This window comes from Delphinapterus leucas, chromosome 12 (genome assembly GCF_059928025.1).
Source record: "Delphinapterus leucas isolate spDelLeu-1000000601 "Yukka" chromosome 12, BTC_Dleu_Yukka2, whole genome shotgun sequence".
Taxonomy (NCBI): Eukaryota; Metazoa; Chordata; class Mammalia; order Artiodactyla; family Monodontidae; genus Delphinapterus; species Delphinapterus leucas.
In genome coordinates this window covers 81,557,843-81,576,264 of record NC_143140.1, presented here as the reverse complement: position 1 = coordinate 81,576,264, position 18,422 = coordinate 81,557,843, and the positions used below count along the sequence as shown (strand labels likewise).

Here is an 18,422-nt window from a genome sequence, read left to right as displayed (position 1 = left end):
TCAACAAAATACTAGCAAACAGAATCCAACAACACATTAAAAGGATCATACACCATGATCAAGTGGGATTTATCCCAGGGATAAAAGGATTCTTCAATATACACAAATCAAGGTGATACACCATACTAACAAATTGAAGAATAAAAAGCATAGGATCATCTCAATAGATGCAGAAAAAGCTTTTGACAAAATTCAACACCCACTTATGATAAAAACTCTCCAGAAAGTGGGCACAAAGGGAATTTACCTCGACATAATAAAGGCCACATATGACAAACCCACAGCAAACATCATTCTCAATGGTGAAAAACTGAAAGCATTTCCTGTAAGATCAGGAACAAGACAAGGATGTCCACTCTCACCACTATTATTCAACATAGTTTTGGAAGTCCTAGCCATGGCAATCAGAGAAGAAAAAGAAATAAAAGGAATCCAAACTGGAAAAGAAGAAGTAAAACTGTCACTGTTTGCAGGTGACATGATACTATACATAGAGAATCCTAAAGATGGCATCAGAAAACTACTAGAGCTAATCAATGAATTTGGTAAAGTTGCAGGATACAAAATTAATGCATAGAAATCTCTTGCATTCCTATACACTAATGATGAAAAATCTGAAAGAGAAATTAAGGAAACACTCCCATTTACCATTGCAACAAAAAGAATAAAATACCTAGGAAAAAACCTACCTAGGGAGACAATAGACCTGTATGCAGAAAACTATAAGACACTGATGAAAGAAATTAAAGATGACACAAACAGATGGAGAGATATACCATGTTCTTGGATTGGAAGAATCAATATTGTGAAAATGACTCTACTACCCAAAGCAATTTACATAGTCAATGCAATCCCTATCAAATTACCAATGGCATTTTTTACAGAACTAGAAGAAAAAATCTTAAAATTTGTATGGAGACACAAAAGACCCCGAATAGCCAAAGCAGTCTTGAGGGAAAAAAACAGAGCTGGAGGAATCAGACTCGCTGATGTCAGACTATACTACAAAGCTACAGTAATCAAGACAATATGGTACTGGCACAAAAACAGAAACACAGATCAATGGAACAAGATAAAAGCCCAGAGAGAAACCCATGCACCTATGGTCAACTAATCTATGACAAAGGAGGCAAGGATATACAATGGAGAAAAGAAAGTCTCTTCAATAAGTGATGCTGGGAAAACTGGACAGCTACATGTGAAAGAATGAAATTAGAACACTCCCTAACACCATACAAAAAAATAAACTCAAAATGGATTAGAGACCTAAATGTAAGTCCTGAAAGTATAAACCTCTTAGAGGAAAACATAGGAAGAACACTCTTTGACATAAATCACAACAAGATCTTTTTTGATCCACCTCCCAGAGTAATGGAAATAAAAACAAAAATAAACAAATGAGACCTAATGAAACTTCAAAGCTTTTGCACAGCAAAGGAAACCATAAAGAAGACGAAAAGACAACCCTCAGAATGGGAGAGAATATTTGCAAATGAATCAATGGACAAAGGATTAATCTCCAAAATATATAAACAGCTCATGCAGCTCAATATTAAAGAAACACACAACCCAATCCAAAAATGGGCAGAAGACCTAAATAGACATTTCTCCAAAGACATACAGATGGCCAAGAAGCACATGAAAAGCTGCTCAACATCACTAATTATTAGAGAAATGCAAATCAAAACTACAATGAGGTATCCCCTCACACCAGTTAGAATGGGCATCATCAGAAAATCTACAAACAACAAATGCTGGAGAGGGTGTGGAGAAAAGGGAACCCTCTTGCACTGTTGGTGGGAATGTAAATTGATACAGTCACTATGGAGAACAGTATGGAGGTTCCTTAAAAAACTAAAAATTAATTACCATATGACCCAGCAATCCCAGTACTGGGCACATACACAGAGAAAACCATAATTCAAAAAGACACATGCACCCTAATGTTCATTGCAGCACTATTTACAACAGCCAGGTCATGGAAGCAACCTAAATGCCCATCGACAGACGAATGGATAAAGAAGATGTGGTACATATATACAATGGAATATTACTCAGCCATAAAAAGGAACCAAATTGGGTCATTTATAGAGACGTGGATGGATCTAGAGACTTTCATACAGAGTGAAGTAAGCCAGAAAGGGAAAAACAAATATCGTATATTAACACGTATATGTGGAACCTAGAAAAATGGTACAGATGAACCGGTTTGCAGGGCAGAAATTGAGACACAGATGTAGAGAACAAACGTATGGACACCAAGTGGGGAAAGCAGCGGTGGGTGGGGATGGTGGTGTGATGAACTGGGCGATGGGGATTGACATGTGTACACTGATGTGTATAAAACTGATGACTAATAAGGACCTACTGTATAAAAAAATAAATAAAATTTAAAAATTCAAAAAAAAAGTTGGAAAAAATCTTATCATAGTTGGTACTAATGTAAAAGCAGCTGTGATTTAATTCTAAAAAAGAAAAAAAAAAAAAAGGAATACACACCATCTAACTCTTCGGTAGGTTTTATCAAGTGCTATTACCACATGCCTGTAATTATGTATTACCGCCTCCATTTCCATCTCCAAGAGACTGGGGCCCAGAACAGGTATGTGACTCGCTGAGGGGGAGACACCCACTCAACGCTCCTGACCCCACATTTAGTGCTTTTCCCCACTATCCCACCCTTATGGAGGGCAGTGTGGGAGAAGTGAGGGGTGTCACAGCCAAGAGGAAAAGAGGGAGGTCAGGACAGACGTCCCTCTGCCCCACGTTTGAAGTGCTGAAGGGGATTCTAGTAAGTGGCTGGAAGCAAGAGACTCAGAGAAAATATTCTGCACTGAAAATACAAATTTCTAACCTGCTTAGAGCTAGTGGTGAGGAAGACAGTAAGAAATCAGAATGGCGGGTAGAGAGGGCAGCAGGACAATTAAGGGGAGAGACACAGACATTTTTACCCCCAAAGAGAATACAGGAGGCCAGAGATGAGACAGGAGAAAAGTAATTTTCCTCGGAAATCTGGAAGAGATGGGGTGAATGGGATGAGCTAAGGGTACAGCTTTTTCTCCTAAATAGGAGGCAAGGATGAGAGAAGAGGCTGGTAAAATAAGTGACGGAAATAAATGGAGGGATTATGTAACGCGAGCTAGGAAGACAGTGGGAAGAAATACAATTGTGCATTTATGCAGAGCTCCAATTGGAAGACATGTCACCCTCCCCATCTAGCCACCAGCACCTACCTCTCTGCCACGTGATGGTGGAGGGGTCAATGTCAAGACGGGCAAATTTCCTCATTTCCTCTTCTGTCAGAGCGCTCGGATCAGTCTTATTTATTCCCAGTTTCTAATGATTAAGAAGAACAAAATATGTTTTAGAAGGAATAAAAAGCAAGATGTAACCAAATTATCCCTCTACTTTTACCTTCTCCATGACTAGTAAAGCCTTTTTAAAAACTAAGCTGAACTTCAAGTAAATGGTAGGTTAGTCCAACTCATAAATGAATGGATCCAAACACCTCCTAAAATGGGAGACATTCTTTGTGTACTGTCACCTGTTATTCGAAGGGTGTATTTGTAATAATACACCCTTCGAATAACAGGTGACAGTACACAAAGAATAAGTGCCGTATTGTCTGTCATAGCCTAAGGCTCTCTACATAGTCACCACATGCCGTGCACAGAAGGGGCATAAAACTTCCATCTAACTGATGCTCCAGTTCACTAGTTGTTCTTTTCAGATACAAATACCAATAATTTTTTTTTAACAATTTCCTCTTTTACTTATTTATTTTATTTTTATTTTTGGCTGCGTTGGGTCTTCGTTGCTACACGCAGGCTTTCTCTAGTTGTGACGAGCGGGGGCTACTCTTCGTTGCAGTGCACGGGCTTCTCACTGCGGTGGCTTCTCTTGTTGTGGAGCGTGGGCTCTAGGCATGTGGGCTTCAGTAGTTGTGGCACACGGGCTCAGTAGTTGTGGCTCGCAGGCTCTAGAGTGCACGCTCAGTAGTTGTGGCTTGCGGGCTCTAGAGCGCAGGCCCAGTTGTTGTGGCACACGGGCTTCGTTGCTCCGAGGCATGTGGGATCTTCCCGAACCAGGGATCGAACCCGTATCCCCTGCACTGGCAGGCAGATTCGTAACCACTGCGCCACCAGGGAAGTCCTTACCAATAATTTAAGTAACGATTATGTCTACGTTTTCAAGTTATTTCTAATTCCACAAGAAAAAAAATTAAAACTTTTAAAGCATCTCTTTCTATAAAGAAAACACTCTAACAAAGTGGTTTTTGATAAGGTATAAGAAAAGAATCTGGGAAGCAAACTATAAACATTGGAGATGCTGAGGATACCATATTGTGCGTTATTCTCAACAAACTGAACTTGGTTCAGTAAGAAGCCAGGGGATGAATTTTTTAAACCAATTCTCACCAACCAGTGGCCGTAGATTATACCATTAAAGTTATTTTTTAGTCTGAAAAAAAGCAAAGGGAAAATCTATGTGATAGTAGGGCATTAAGTAGCAAACAGCACTAGAAAATGGTAAAATGGATAAGAATTAAGAGCACATCCACAAATACAATCTTAGAATCTTGCTACAATAAAAACTGAAATAGATGAATTTTCAAAGTCTTTCTTAGAAAATTAAGAACTGTCATGAAAAGGAAGACTCTTGGCAATCTTCATTTGTTAGTTGACCAGAGTTCTCAGCAGAGTGGTGCTCTCGTTTTATAGATGAAGAAGCTGACATCTATAAGGGTGAACTAATTTGTCCACCTGCTTTTTGGTGCAGGATCAAGGCCTCAGGCATCAGTTCTGGGCAATCTCTGTTACATTGTTCTGTCTATTTAGAGTTCAATATCCAAAAAAAGCATCTGAAAACCAAAATCAAATCAAGTTCAAAATTTCTGGTTCTGACAATTTTTCTGATTTGTTTCCAGGGTATTTTCTTTTTAAAGAACCATTAACTAGAAACTTACTTTCAGCCGAGCAAGTTGAATTTTTGAAAATTCTCTAACACCATTCACTGAAGCAACCAGTCGATTATACAGAGCCTAGAAACGCAAAATAAAAACAAAACTCACAAAAGTTTAAGGGCCAACCATGAACTTGGACAATTTACAGAATATGGCAAAGTTCATTACATTTATAACCAAACTGTTTAGATTACAGACCCTATTAAAATTCTTGGTTAATGTAAACAATTTAGACTGAAGTTCTGTCATTTTAATAAATTCGACTAGATCTGCAATAATGCATATTGTAAAGAGTTTGTATGAAAATACATTTCTTGATCTACAGCCTTATAACTACCAAATTAAAATTTATCTCTATATTTATTTTTGGCTTCAAAAACTCACTAGGGAGTTAGTTTCATTGGAGGATGTTAGGACCTTTGTAAAATGTGTCAGAAATTCCCACTTTTATCCATGTCCTATGTCTATGAGGAATTAGCATCTAGTAGTCTGTCCCCTTCAGGTGTGTGATTTACCTCTCAGACCCTACAGCCCTGAGGCCCAAAAAGGGGGTCTGACCTGTTTAGCAGGGCATCTAGGATAGCTGCCTGTAACATCAGAATCTTAAAAAGATATCTCTCCAACCCCCTTAGCAGAGACCAGAGATTACACCCATGGGCAAAACTAAGAGAACTTGTCTACCAATTACCTTTAAAACTAAAGGTTCGTCTTGAAGACAATTTGGCTTAAAAAGAGCAACTAGCATAATTCTCCCAATAACCTGATAGTGGTCATAAACTAATTTGAGAACCTTACCAAAGTAAAGATCCTCTCCTTAAGAAATAAGGACATATATACAATTCACAACATTTTGAATAGAATTTCAGAGAACTTTCGGACTCCAAAAGTTTTTTCATGAATTCCTTAATCCAGAAATCCCAGGATAAGATGCCCAAAATGGCCTTTTGGGCATCTTAAAACAAGGAGCCTTTCTCACCTTATCTGTTTGAGTATTTTCATGCAAAATCCTTGTGTCGATAGCAGCGGCCAACAAGTTATTAGCAGCGGTGATGGCATGGATGTCCCCAGTCAGGTGAAGGTTGAACTATAAAATGAAACGAAAATATCTTTCTACTTGTTTCAAACAACCATTGCAGTACTGAAGGACTTTCCAAATAAACAAAATATTCTGCTAATGACATACCCTTACAATGCTTAGGATATGTTTTATATAGCCTGAATCCGAAGATCAGAAAATGTCAGTCTTCCACTTGACAACAAAGAATACTTGCACAGACTTTCTATTGCAAATTCTTCCTTTCTCAGGTTAAGAGTGAAACAATTCTGATGGACTTAATGATTGGGTTCCTTATTTTGGTTTTCTTTTTTCACGTACTTTTATGCACTGTTTTATAATTAAGAAAATAGTACCATATCAAATGTACTTTGGAATAAGGCAGGGAATAAAACACACAGTAGCCATAGAACAATATAGAATGTGACAGCCTGAGAAATAGAAAAAAAGTATCACCCTCACAACTGTCTATTTCGTTATTTTTCTTCTAATCTTACGCGCACACGATTGTTATCTGTAGAATCAGCATGTTTGTAATCTGCTAACTTTTTCAGATAGTTCTAACTACCTTGTCCCTCAGTTTGGCCCAACCTGGGCCATGCAGGTGATGCCATATGACAGCAGGTCAGCAGCGCCCTTTCAATACTCCCCAGGCCACGTTCCTTACACTCCATCCCCAACCTGGCCCCCTGGCTCTGGAGCTTCCTGGCTTGTGACTGTTACTCATCCTCCTGCAGATGAGGCCTGGGGCTATTTTTCTCAGCCAAGCCTTGACTATGCTTTCTCACTCCCACCCCCAACATTTGAAGATTGTCCAAAATTTCCCTCTAGCTTCCATCATGCTCACATCCCTGTGGGTAAAAAGAAAACCCTTTCCTATTCCTTCAACAAAATCACCAAATATTTCCTAGTGAGCACCTCTTACATGCTGGGCACACTGCTAAGTGCTGGGGCCCAGGGGGTCTAACTCCTCACGGCCGATGGGACCACACGGAGGTAAACACAGAGCAGGAGGGGATCCGTGGGATGGAACAGAACCTCGACGGAGCAGGTACCATTTGAAATGTGAGCTGAGCAGGGAAGGCAGGAAAGGAAGGGAAGAACATTCCAGACTTGGAACCAAGAGAAAACAGGGCAAGGAGTTTGACAGGGTGGAGACAGGGAGGGTGGCATGGGAACCCGAGACACTGGGGGTGGAGAGATGGCCGGAGCGTGACTGAGTAACTGCTGAAATGCAGGCAACAGAAAAGGACATGGGCTTTAGGAAGACTTCTCAGGACCTGAACCAAGAGGCTCATGTGGAGAGTGGAACTGATGGGACCTGGTCACTGGTTAAATCCAGGGGACAAGGAAGTGTTAATACAGAGTGTAGAAACTGGTCTTGTAAAAATAAGAATTGACACCATTGGCCTATTTGGACCATTTTTTTTTTTGGAACTATGGTTGTCCCTCAGTATCCATGGGGAATTGGTTTCAGGACCCCGTAGACAGCAAAATCCACAGATCCTCAAAGTCCCTTATGTAAAATAGTGTAGTATTTGCATATAACATACTCTCATCCCCTGGTGTAATCTAAATGATCGCTAGACTACTTATAATACTCAATACAATGTAAACGTTACGAAAACAGTTACCAGCGTGCATTAATTCAAGTTTTGCTTTTTGGAACTTTCTGGAAAACTTTTTTTTCCCGAGTATTTTCACGCTGCAGTTGGTCAAAACCATGGATGTGGAACCTGTGGATACAGATGAGCGGCTGGATTTGATTCTGGAGTCTCAGCTCAGAGAGTGAAGAGTCCAGGCCTTCCTGAATTCAGCAGTATAACCGGTGACTGATGGAGATACAGCTCTGCATCCTCTCATCCAGAACCCTTGAGGTGGGTTTTGGGATTCAGAATTTTTTGGAATGTAGAAAGGTAGTGTGATGGACACATAATTTAATTGTAAAACATTCCAAGCAGGGTCCAGGTCAGCATCCATTAATCAAAAATAATATTTCTGCAGCAAAATATATGAATATTTACACCTAGTGGCACAGACAAAATCCGTAAGTAGCTCATTAACAGTAAATGTCAGGTTTTCCCCCAAATGGGTCAGGCAAACATTTCTGGTTTTCAGAGCCTTCAGAACTTTGGGATCGAGGATAAAGTACTGTGGGCCTGTATTTACAGAAGCACAGAGAAAAGGTTCCAGGAGGGAAAAACAGTGACACAAGACACGTGTCTCTTGGAATCTTACCTCTTCCATAGGGATGACCTGGGCGTATCCACCACCTGCAGCTCCTCCTAAACAACAGAGCAGGTACCATTTGAAATGAGGTGCCAAGTACAGGAGCCCCAGGGACACAGCTCCCCAAGCCCAACAGGGAGGCACGTACCCGCAAGATGTAATAAAAAGAGGCAGTGAGAAATAATACGTCTCAGGCAAAGCAGAACAGAAGGTGAAGAAAGTTCACCCTACGTCCCACTATATAATTTAAGGACTTTGGTCTCTTTGTTTAAAAGGGGGGTAAGCAGAATACAGCAAACGGCATTACAGCGAACATGAGATTCTGTCGTTAATTTATTATTAGATCTATGTGGCTATGCTTCACCTAAACCGCACGTGCATTTAAAGTACCAAAAACTTTCCTAAATAAAATCTACCTGATCAACAGACTTACACATTACAGACTCCTGTCAGTTTATTTTAGTTACTAGTATATATGATTTATCATGCTGCTAATCCCTCAAAATAGTAAAGTTACGACATTAAAAAGACTTCTCTATCCTAAAACAATGATACCTTCTGTGTCCACATCATTTTACAGTTGACCTTATTTTTATACACTATTTTGCCTCACGATAATCTGGTAAGCCTAGTACTATATACCTTTTACACTTTTACACATGCGGCTCAGAGAAGTTATGACTGGCTAAAGGTCACAGAGCGGTAAGAGACACAGCCGCAAATAAAACCCCAGGCTTCTTGTCCACATCTAGTGTTCACTGCACTACATAATGTATGACATTCTAACAGTACTTAAAGTTAGGAGTTGTTAATATTTGTAACAGTAATATAAATATAATGCTGCTAAAAACCACAAAGTACCGAGAACAAGCAGTAATTGTAGCAGTAAAGGCTATTATAAAGTGAAGAATGATTCATGATAAATCCATGAAGCAAGACTAGTGACTGTGGAGGTGCCAGATCGCAGCCCAACCACAGCCACAGAGGAAGTTCATCGCATCTCCCGCTCCACAGCCAGTTTCCAGAGCTCCTTGGGGCCCACACAGCAACTCCAATGACATGAGGCTTGGGGCTGACCTAAGGGATCTCTTAACGGTTTGGATGGAAAGACCTTTTAGCTTGGCTGGGATGACAAAACACCAATATAAACAGCTGAGTTTCAAAACCGCTCGGCAAAGAAGGTACTGATGAAATGGAAGGCTTTCTGCTCAAGGCTGGAGTCCCGAGCAAGAGCCCAACCGTCGCTCAAGGGAAGCAAGGGAATCGGCTTCCTGAGGGGCTCCGCTGAGACCTCCCCCCTGAAGCTCTCTCTGTGGGAGGATCATGCTGCGGCGACCTCCTGAATGTGCAGGGAGGAGGGGGAGGGGGGGAGGGCTGCGGGAGTGCATGTAGAGATGAAATGTATCAGTTCCTCTAGTAAGTTGTAACTCCACGATTGTTGGTGATAAATTTTGCCCTGAAAAACATACTAGTTGTTAAATAAACTACCTTTCACTCCAAAAGTCGGTCCTTGAGAAGGCTGCCTCAGACAGGCAAAGGAGTTGATGTTCAGGTGCGCAGTCAATGCCTGCACGAGCCCAATTGTAACTGTACTTTTCCCTTCTCCCAGAGGGGTGGGTGTGATCCTGGTGTGGGGGAAAAGGAATAGTAAATTTAATATTTTCTAGACAACCTATGCACAGTCAATCTATGGTACAAGAACCAACTCGGAGGAGACTGAGAGAGACCAGGCCACTCCAGAATCACTGAACCATTCAACTTCCTTGGATCTTTTTATGGTCTACCCACATCACAAAAGTCCGTGCTTAAGCTAAAATCAAGATATAGACATATCTTTACCAAGAGTGCCAAGAAAGAAAAGTTAATTCAGCAGTAGTGCCAATAACACTATCAACTTCAAGAAACGGCAAAGGATTATTCATCAAAACGATTTAAATAATTAAGCGGATGTCACTTTCTTGCTGATGGATAATTTGGCATTTGTTCTTCCAGGGCCATTTACCGAGGGCATTAAGTGGGCACGAGGCCTAAGTCAACGGTCCATGGGTGGTGAGGCATGGCCAGACTCTCATTTTGGAAGGGATTCTAATGTCCCCATTCATCCATCTCCTTCTAGATATCAGTGTCGGGGCTTGTCCAGCCATGTTTAAACACAAGCTGTGCTGGAGGCTCATTACCTCCAGGGTGGCCCATTCATTTCCTGATAGCTTTTACAGTTAGACAAGTTCTTTGTCCTAAAGAGGAGATATCTGCATTCCTGTAGCTTCCTACAGACACACTCAGCCTCTCCCTTCCCATACAACCACCCTTCCAGTATTGGGAAGGAGTAAGTCCGCAGCTCCTAAGCACACTCAGGAGGTGAAGTCTGCTCTGGGAGCTCACTGTTGAGCACACACCCTACAAAGCCAAGCATCAGAGGCTCACAACATCAAAGAATTAAGTAATGGGACAGGCGTATATTACATTCTCAAGTAAAGACCCATGAAATTGTTCCTTGGCATATCCTAACCACTGTTACAAGTTTAAAAACTTCTTTTGCCTTACAATTTAGTCTTCTGTGGGTTAGATGCTGTGAGCCAGATTGTCTAGGACGTTCAACCAAAACAAAACTGATGACAGAGTTTTCTGACCCATAAAACCCAGCGATGTGACCACAAAGAAGCAATACAACTGTCTCCGTCCACCACAGCAATACAATCAATCACTCTTTCAGCAAATATTTCTTAAGTACCACTGTGTCCAGGTAACTAGACCCCGGGGACACAGTGACGACCACACTGGACTCCACAGAGCTTATGGCCGATGGGAGACGTGGAGAGATCAATGAGCAGTTACAATGAATGTGAGAAACGCTGAGACAGAGGAAACAGGGCAATTACACTATATTATGAGAGCACATAGGACGATCCAAGTAGACTTGGGACAAGCAGGGAAGGCTTCCTGGTGGAAGTAACATCTAAGCCAGATAAAAGTGAGGGTGGGTTTGGGGTAGTTAATATGCTAGGTTCTGTGCTTTATATTTGTTGGGTTAATCTTCATTTGATAAACGAGGAAGCTAAGGCACAGGAATTTTAAGTATCCTGCCCAAGGCCACACAATTAGTAAGCAGTAGAGCTGGAAATTAAACCCAGGCAAGTCATCTGACTTCACTAGGTTATTTCTATGGATGGAAATCATTATCGATAATGAGTAATTTAAAGCATGGGAATGGAGACGATCAGCCAGTGGAGGGAACAGAGTACAAAAGGGATAAAGACAGAATTGTTAAGAACATGGTCTCTTAGGGAGTAGTTAGAAGAGAGCAAAGGGAAACTAAGAAGGAGCAGTATTAAGTTCGGGAAACCCTGACAGGAGGCAGAGGTGTGACAGGGGAATCTTCGAGGCAGCCATGGAAGCGTCCCCAGACTCAAATGCAGTCCAGTGAAAAGCGGTCACTGGATGTAGCAACAAGGAGGCCACTGGCAGGGAGCTAGCGATCCCACTGGAATGCTCCTCGGTGACATACACTTCCAACCGAGAGCCACAGGCATCACGATCTTACGTAAAGAAAATGCAGGTCAGATGTAGGGTGGATTAAGTACTGTACTGGTATTTACTTCTTGCAAAGGAAGAGAGGCTTTACTTAAATGTGTCACATGAAGGATTAGATTTTCATCCCTAAGGATATGCTCACAATGCTGCTGGCGAGAGCCAAAAGCAGACACGCCCAGAGATGACCTCCCAAAAACTTCAGCTAAGCGTCCAGCTCTTAATGAGAAACACAGGACTGCTGAGCATTCTGCCAACTGATACAATTCAGGAAAATCAGAAAGTAGGAAGTATTTACGGGGAGCAATCAAAGGAGAGCTACCAAAAAAATTTTATTTCACCTCAATTCCTACATTTGGCAACAAAATTTGGCTTAATTGTCATCTCACGATCCTTAGCTCACATTCCAAACTATCAAGTTGACTGAGGAAAGAATAAGCACCATGTTAACCTAATTTCTTTTTCTGTAAGAGCCTGGAGTTTCTGGAAATGGAACTGGGGGTTCTGCTCATTATCGTCCACATCTTCTCCTAGGATATTTATCTGCTCCCTCCAACTTCCCACAGGACTCATTTCGTGCTTATTATCTAACTTTTCAGGGGGCATTAGGACTACAAGCTTGCTGAGGTGAAAGACTATTTCCATTGCGTTTCTGTCACATGTCCAGGCATAGATGAGCAAAAAACATTAGAAAAAGAAATGACACCTTTTCTAAGACAAATATTATTCACTGTCAACTACAGTAAAAATGAATTGAACGAGTTGGAGATCTCCCAGACATCTCCAACTGAATGATAAGACCCAGGTCCACTCAACGACCAGCAAGCTACAGTGCTGGACACCCTATGCCAAACAACTAGCAAGACAGGAACACAACCTTACCCATTAGCAGAGAAGCTGCCTAAAATCATAATAAGGTCACAGTCACCCTAAAACACACCAACGGACATGGTCCTGCCCAGCAGAAAGACAAGATCCAGCCTCATCCACCAGAACACAGGCACCAGCCTACACAACCCACTGAACCAAACTTAGCCACTGGGGGCATGCACCAAAAACAATGGAAACTACAAACCTGCAGCCTGTGAAAAGAAGACCCCAAACACAGTAAGTTAAGCAAAATGAGAAAACAGAGGAATGCACAGCAGATGAAGGAGCAAGGTAAAAACCCACCAGACCAAACAAATCAAGAGGAAATAGGGAGTCTACCTGAAAAAGAAATCAGAGTAAGGATAGTAAAGATGATCCAAAATCTTGGAAATAGAATGGAGAAAATATAAGAAATGTTTAACAAGGACCTAGAAGAACTAAAGAGCAAACAAACAATGATGAACAACACAATAAATGAAATTAAAAATTCTCTACAAGGAATCAATAGCAGAATAACTGAGGCAGAAGAACGGATAAGTGACCTGGAAGATAAAATAGTGGAAATAACTACCTCAGAGCAGAATAAAGAAAAAAGAATGAAAAGAACTGAGGACAGTCTCAAGAGACCTTTGGGACAACATTAAATACACCAACATGAGAATTATAGGGGTCCCAGAATAAGAAGAGAAAAAGAAAGGGTCTAAGAAAATATTTGAAGACATTATAATTGAAAACTTCCCTAATATGGAAAAGGAAATAGTCAACCAAGTACAGGAAGCACAGAGAGTCCCATACAGGATAACTCCAAGAAGAAACACGCCAAGACACATATTAATCAAATTATCAAATATTAAATGAAAAGAAAACATATTAAAAGCAGCAAGGGAAAAACAACAAATAATACACAAGGGAATCCCCATAAGGTTAACAGCTGATCTTTCAGCAGAAATTCTGCAAGCCAGAAGGAAGTGGCAGGACATATTTAAAGCGCTGAAAGGTTAAAACCTACAACCAAGATTACTCTACCCAGTAAGGATCTCATTCAGATTAGACGGAGAACGTAAAACCTTTACAGACAAGCAAAAGCTAAGAGAATTCAGCACCACTAAACCAGCTTTACAACAAATGCTAAAGGAACTTCTCTAGGAAGGAAACACAGGAGAAGGAAAACACCTACAAAAACAAACCCAAAACAATTAACAAAATGGTAACAGGAATGTACATATCGATAACTACCTTAAATGTAAATAGATTAACTGCTCCAACCAAAAGACAGACTGGCTGAATGGATACAAAAACAACACGCATAGATATGCTGTCTAAAAGAGGACCCACTTCAGACCTAGGGACACATACAGACTGAAAGTGAGGGGCTGGAAAAAGATATTCCATGCAAATGGAAATCAAAACAAGCTGGAGTAGCAATTCTCATATCAGACAAAATAGACTATAAAATAAAGACTGTTACAACAGACAAAGAAGGACACTACATAATGATCAAGGGATCAATCCTAGAAGAAGATATAACAATTGTAAATAATAATGCACCCAACATAGGGGCGCCTCAATACATAACGCAAATGCTAACAGCCATAAAAGGGGAAATCGACAGTAACACAATCATAGTACGGGACTTTAACACCCCACTTTCACCAATGGACAGATCATCCAAAATGAAAATAGATAAGGAAACACAAGCTTTAAATGATACATTAAACAAGATGGACTTAATTGATATTTATAGGACACTCCATCCAAAAACAAGAGTACACATTCTTCTCAAGTGCTCATGGAACATTCTCCAGGATAAATCATATCTTGGGTCACAAATCAAGCCTTGGTAAATTTAAGAAAATTGAAATCGCATCAAGTTTCTTTTCTGACCACAGTGCTATGAGAGTAGATATCAATTACAGGAAAAGATCTGTAAAAACTACAAACACATGGAGGCTAAACAATACACTACTAAATAACCAAGAGATCACTGAAGGAATCAAAGAGGAAATCAAAAAGTGCCTAGAAACAAATGACATGAAAACACAATGACCCAAAACCTATGGGACGCAGCAAAAGCAGTTCTAAGAGGGAAGTCTATAGCAATACAATCCTACCTCAAGAAACAAGAAACATCTCAAATAAACAACCTAACCTTACACCTAAAGCAATTAGAGAAAGAAGAACAAAAAACCCCCAAAGTTAGCAGAAGGAAAGAAATCATAAAGATCAGAGCAGAAATAAATGAAAAAGAAATGAAGGAAACAATAGCAAAGATCAATAAAACTAAAAGCTGGTTCTTTGAGAAGATAAAGAAAGTTGATAAACCATTAGTCAGACTCATCAAGAAAAAAAAGGGAGAAGGCTCATATCAATAGAATTAGAAATGAAAAAGGAGAAATAACAACTGACATTGCAGAAATACAAAGGATAATGAGAGATTACTACAAGCAGCTATATGCCAATAAAATGGACAGCCTGGAAGAAATGGACAAATTCTTAGAAAAGCACAACCTTCCAAGACTGAACCAGGAAGAAACAGAAAATGTAAACAGACCAATCACAAGCACTGAATTGAGACTGTGATTAAAAATCTTCCAACAAACAAAAGCCCAGGACCAGATGGCTTCACAGGTGAATTCTATCAAACATTTAGAGAAGAGCTAATACCTATCCTTCTCAAACTCTTCCAAAATATAGCAAAGGGACGAACACTCCCAAATTCATTCTACGAGGCCACCATCACCCTGATACCAAAACCAGACAAAGATGTCACAAAGAAAGAAAACTAAAGGCCAATATCACTGATGAACATAGAGGCAAAAATCCTCAACAAAATACTAGTAAACAGAATCCAACAGCACATTAAAAGGCTCATACACCACGATCAAGTGGGGTTTATCCCAGGAATGCAAGGATTCTTCAATATACACAAATCAATCAACGTGATACACCATATTAACAAATTGAAGGAGAAAAACCTTATGATCATCTCAATAGATGCAGAAAAAGCTTTTGACAAAATTCAACACCCATTTATATAAAAAACCTCCAGAAAGTAGGCATAGAGGGAACTTACCTCAACATAATAAAGGCCATATATGACAAGCCCACAGCCAACATTGTTCTCAATGGTGAAAAAATGAAACCATTTCCTGTAAGATCAGGAACAAGACAAGGTTGTCCACTCCCACCATTATTATTCAACATAGTTTTGGAAGTTTTAGCCACATCAATTACAGAAGAAAAAGAAATAAAAGGAACCCAAATCAGAAAAGAAGAAATAAAGCTGTCACTGTTTGCAGATGACATGATACTAGACATAGAGAATCCTAAAGATGCTACCAGAAAACTTCTAGAGCTAATCAGTGAATTTGGTAAAGTAGCAGGATACAAAATTAATGAACAGATATCTCTTGTATTCCTATACACTAATGATGAAATATCTGAAAGAGAAATTAAGGAAACACTTCCATTTACCATTTCAACGAAAAGAATAAAACACCTAGGAATAAACCTACCTAAGGACACAAAAGACCTGTATGCGGAAAACGATAAGACACTGATGAAAGAAAATAAAGATTATACAAACAGATGGAGAGATATACCATATTCTTTTATTGGAAGAATCAACATTGTGAATATGACTCTACTACCCAAAGCAATCTACAGATTCAGTGCAATCCCTATCAAACTACCAATGGCATTTTCCACAGAACTAAAACAAAGAATTTCACAATTTGTATGGAAACACAAAAGACCCCAAATAGCCAAAGCAATCTTGAAAAAGAAAAACGGAGCTGGAGGAATCAGGCTCCCAGACTTCAGACAACACTACAAAGCTACAGTAATCAAGACAGGATGGTACTGGCACAAAAACAGAAATATAGATCAATGGAACAGGATAGAAACCCCAGAGATAAACCCACGCACATATGGTCACCTAATCTAAGACAAAAGAGGCCAGAATATACAATGGAGAAAAGACAGCCTCTCCAATAAGTGGTGTTGGGAGAACTGGACAGCTACATGTAAAAGAATGAAATTAGAACACTCCCTAACACCATACACAAAAATAAACTCAAAATGGATTAAAGACCTAAATGTAAGGCTAGACACTATAAAACTCTTGGAGGAAAACATAGGCAGAACACTCTATGACATAAATCACAGCAAGATCCTTTTTGACCCACCCCTTAGAGAAATGGAAATAAAAACAAAAATAAACAAGTGGGACCTAATGAAACTTAAAAGCTTTTGCACAGCAAAGTAAACCATAAACAAGAGGAAAAGACAACCCTCAGAGTGGGAGAAAATATTTGCTAATGAAGCAACTGAAAGGATTAATCTCCAGAATTTACAAGCAGCTCATGCAGCTCAGCTACAAAAAAACAAACAACCCAATCCAAAAATGGGCAGAAGACTCAGACATTTCTCCAAAGAAGATATCAGATTGCCAACAAACACATGAAAGGATGTTCAACATCACTAATCATTAGAGAATTGCAAATCCAAACTACGATGAGGTATCCCCTCACACCAGTCAGGATGGTCATCTCAAAAAATCTACAAACAATAAATGCTGGAGAGGGTGTGGTGAAAAGGGAACCCTCTTGCACTGTTGGTGGGAATGTAAATTGATACAGCCACTATGGAGAACAGTATGGAGGTTCCTTAAAAAATTACAAATAGAACTACCATACGACCCAGCAATCCCACTACTGGGCATATACCCTGAGAAAAACATAATTCAAAAAGAGTCATGTACCACAATGTTCACTGCAGCACTATTTACAATAGCCAGGACATGGAAGCAACCTAAGTGTCCATCGACAGATGAATGGATAAAGAAGATGTGGCACATATATACAATGGAATATTACTCAGCCATAAAAAGAAACGAAATTGAGTTATTTGTAGTGAGATGGATGGACCTAGAGTCTGCCATACAGAGTGAAGTAAGTCAGAAAGAGAAAAACAAACACCGTATGGTAACACGTATATATGGAATCTAAAAAAAAAAAAAAAAAAAAATGGTTCTGAAGAACCTAGGGGCAAGAGAGGAATAAAGACGTAGATGTAGAGAATGGACTTGAGGACACAGGGAGGGGGAAGGGTAAACTGGGAGGAAGTGAGAGAGTGGCATGGACATATATACGCTACCAAATGTAAAATAGCTAGCTAGTGGGAAGCAGCCGCATAGCACAGGGAGATCAGCTCGGTGCTTTGTGACCACCTAGAGGGGTGGGATAGGGAGGGTGGGAAGGAGATACAAGAGGGAGGAGATATGGGGATATATGTATATGTATAGGTGATTCACTTTGTTATAAAGCAGAAACTAACGCACCATTGTAAAGCAATTATACTCCAATAAAGATGTTAAAAAAAACAATTAGTAAAGCTTGTCCTAAGTCATTAAAAAAATAATAGTCTGTTCACTAAAAAAACTAAAAAAAAAAAAAAGGATAACCATGGTCCATTTGCTGTTTCCCATTACACTTGACTGAGGCAAATAGTTCAAAGTCCCTGGCCTCTCGTAAATACCTTTGTTCTGCTCTGCAACTAATGTAACTAGAAGAAAAACTCACAGATATTTAGATAGTTGCACAGGGCAGAAAATCACAATCTTAGAAGAATCAAAAGAAGTTATTTTTACACTGACCAAAATGGTTTGTAACATTAAAAAATAAACAAAAATAAAATCAGGTATTTGGCACTCTAGAGAAAAAAATATTGATGTGAATATTTTCCTCTAATATGAAATTCAGTCTGTTCACACTTTGA

At 39.8% G+C, this 18,422-nt stretch overlaps 1 protein-coding gene across 6 annotated transcripts in view; it reads right to left on the bottom strand.

Annotated features, from left to right (window-relative positions):
* MTHFD1L (methylenetetrahydrofolate dehydrogenase (NADP+ dependent) 1 like) overlaps window positions 1-18,422 on the bottom strand; it is a 225,912-nt gene that overhangs the window by 161,181 nt on the left and 46,309 nt on the right. For all 6 annotated transcript variants that reach the window (XR_016395253.1, XR_016395255.1, XR_016395254.1 and 3 more), the window contains 5 exons: window positions 9,735-9,871; window positions 8,256-8,302; window positions 5,940-6,047; window positions 4,967-5,041; window positions 3,234-3,336 (listed from right to left, as the gene is read on the bottom strand). Coding sequence is in view for 3 of the 6 variants with exons in the window: in XM_022559240.2 (XP_022414948.2) it covers window positions 3,234-3,336; window positions 4,967-5,041; window positions 5,940-6,047; window positions 8,256-8,302; window positions 9,735-9,871 (470 nt within the window). In the remaining 3 variants the exon portion in view is untranslated. The remainder of the gene's footprint in view (window positions 1-3,233; window positions 3,337-4,966; window positions 5,042-5,939; window positions 6,048-8,255; window positions 8,303-9,734; window positions 9,872-18,422) is intronic.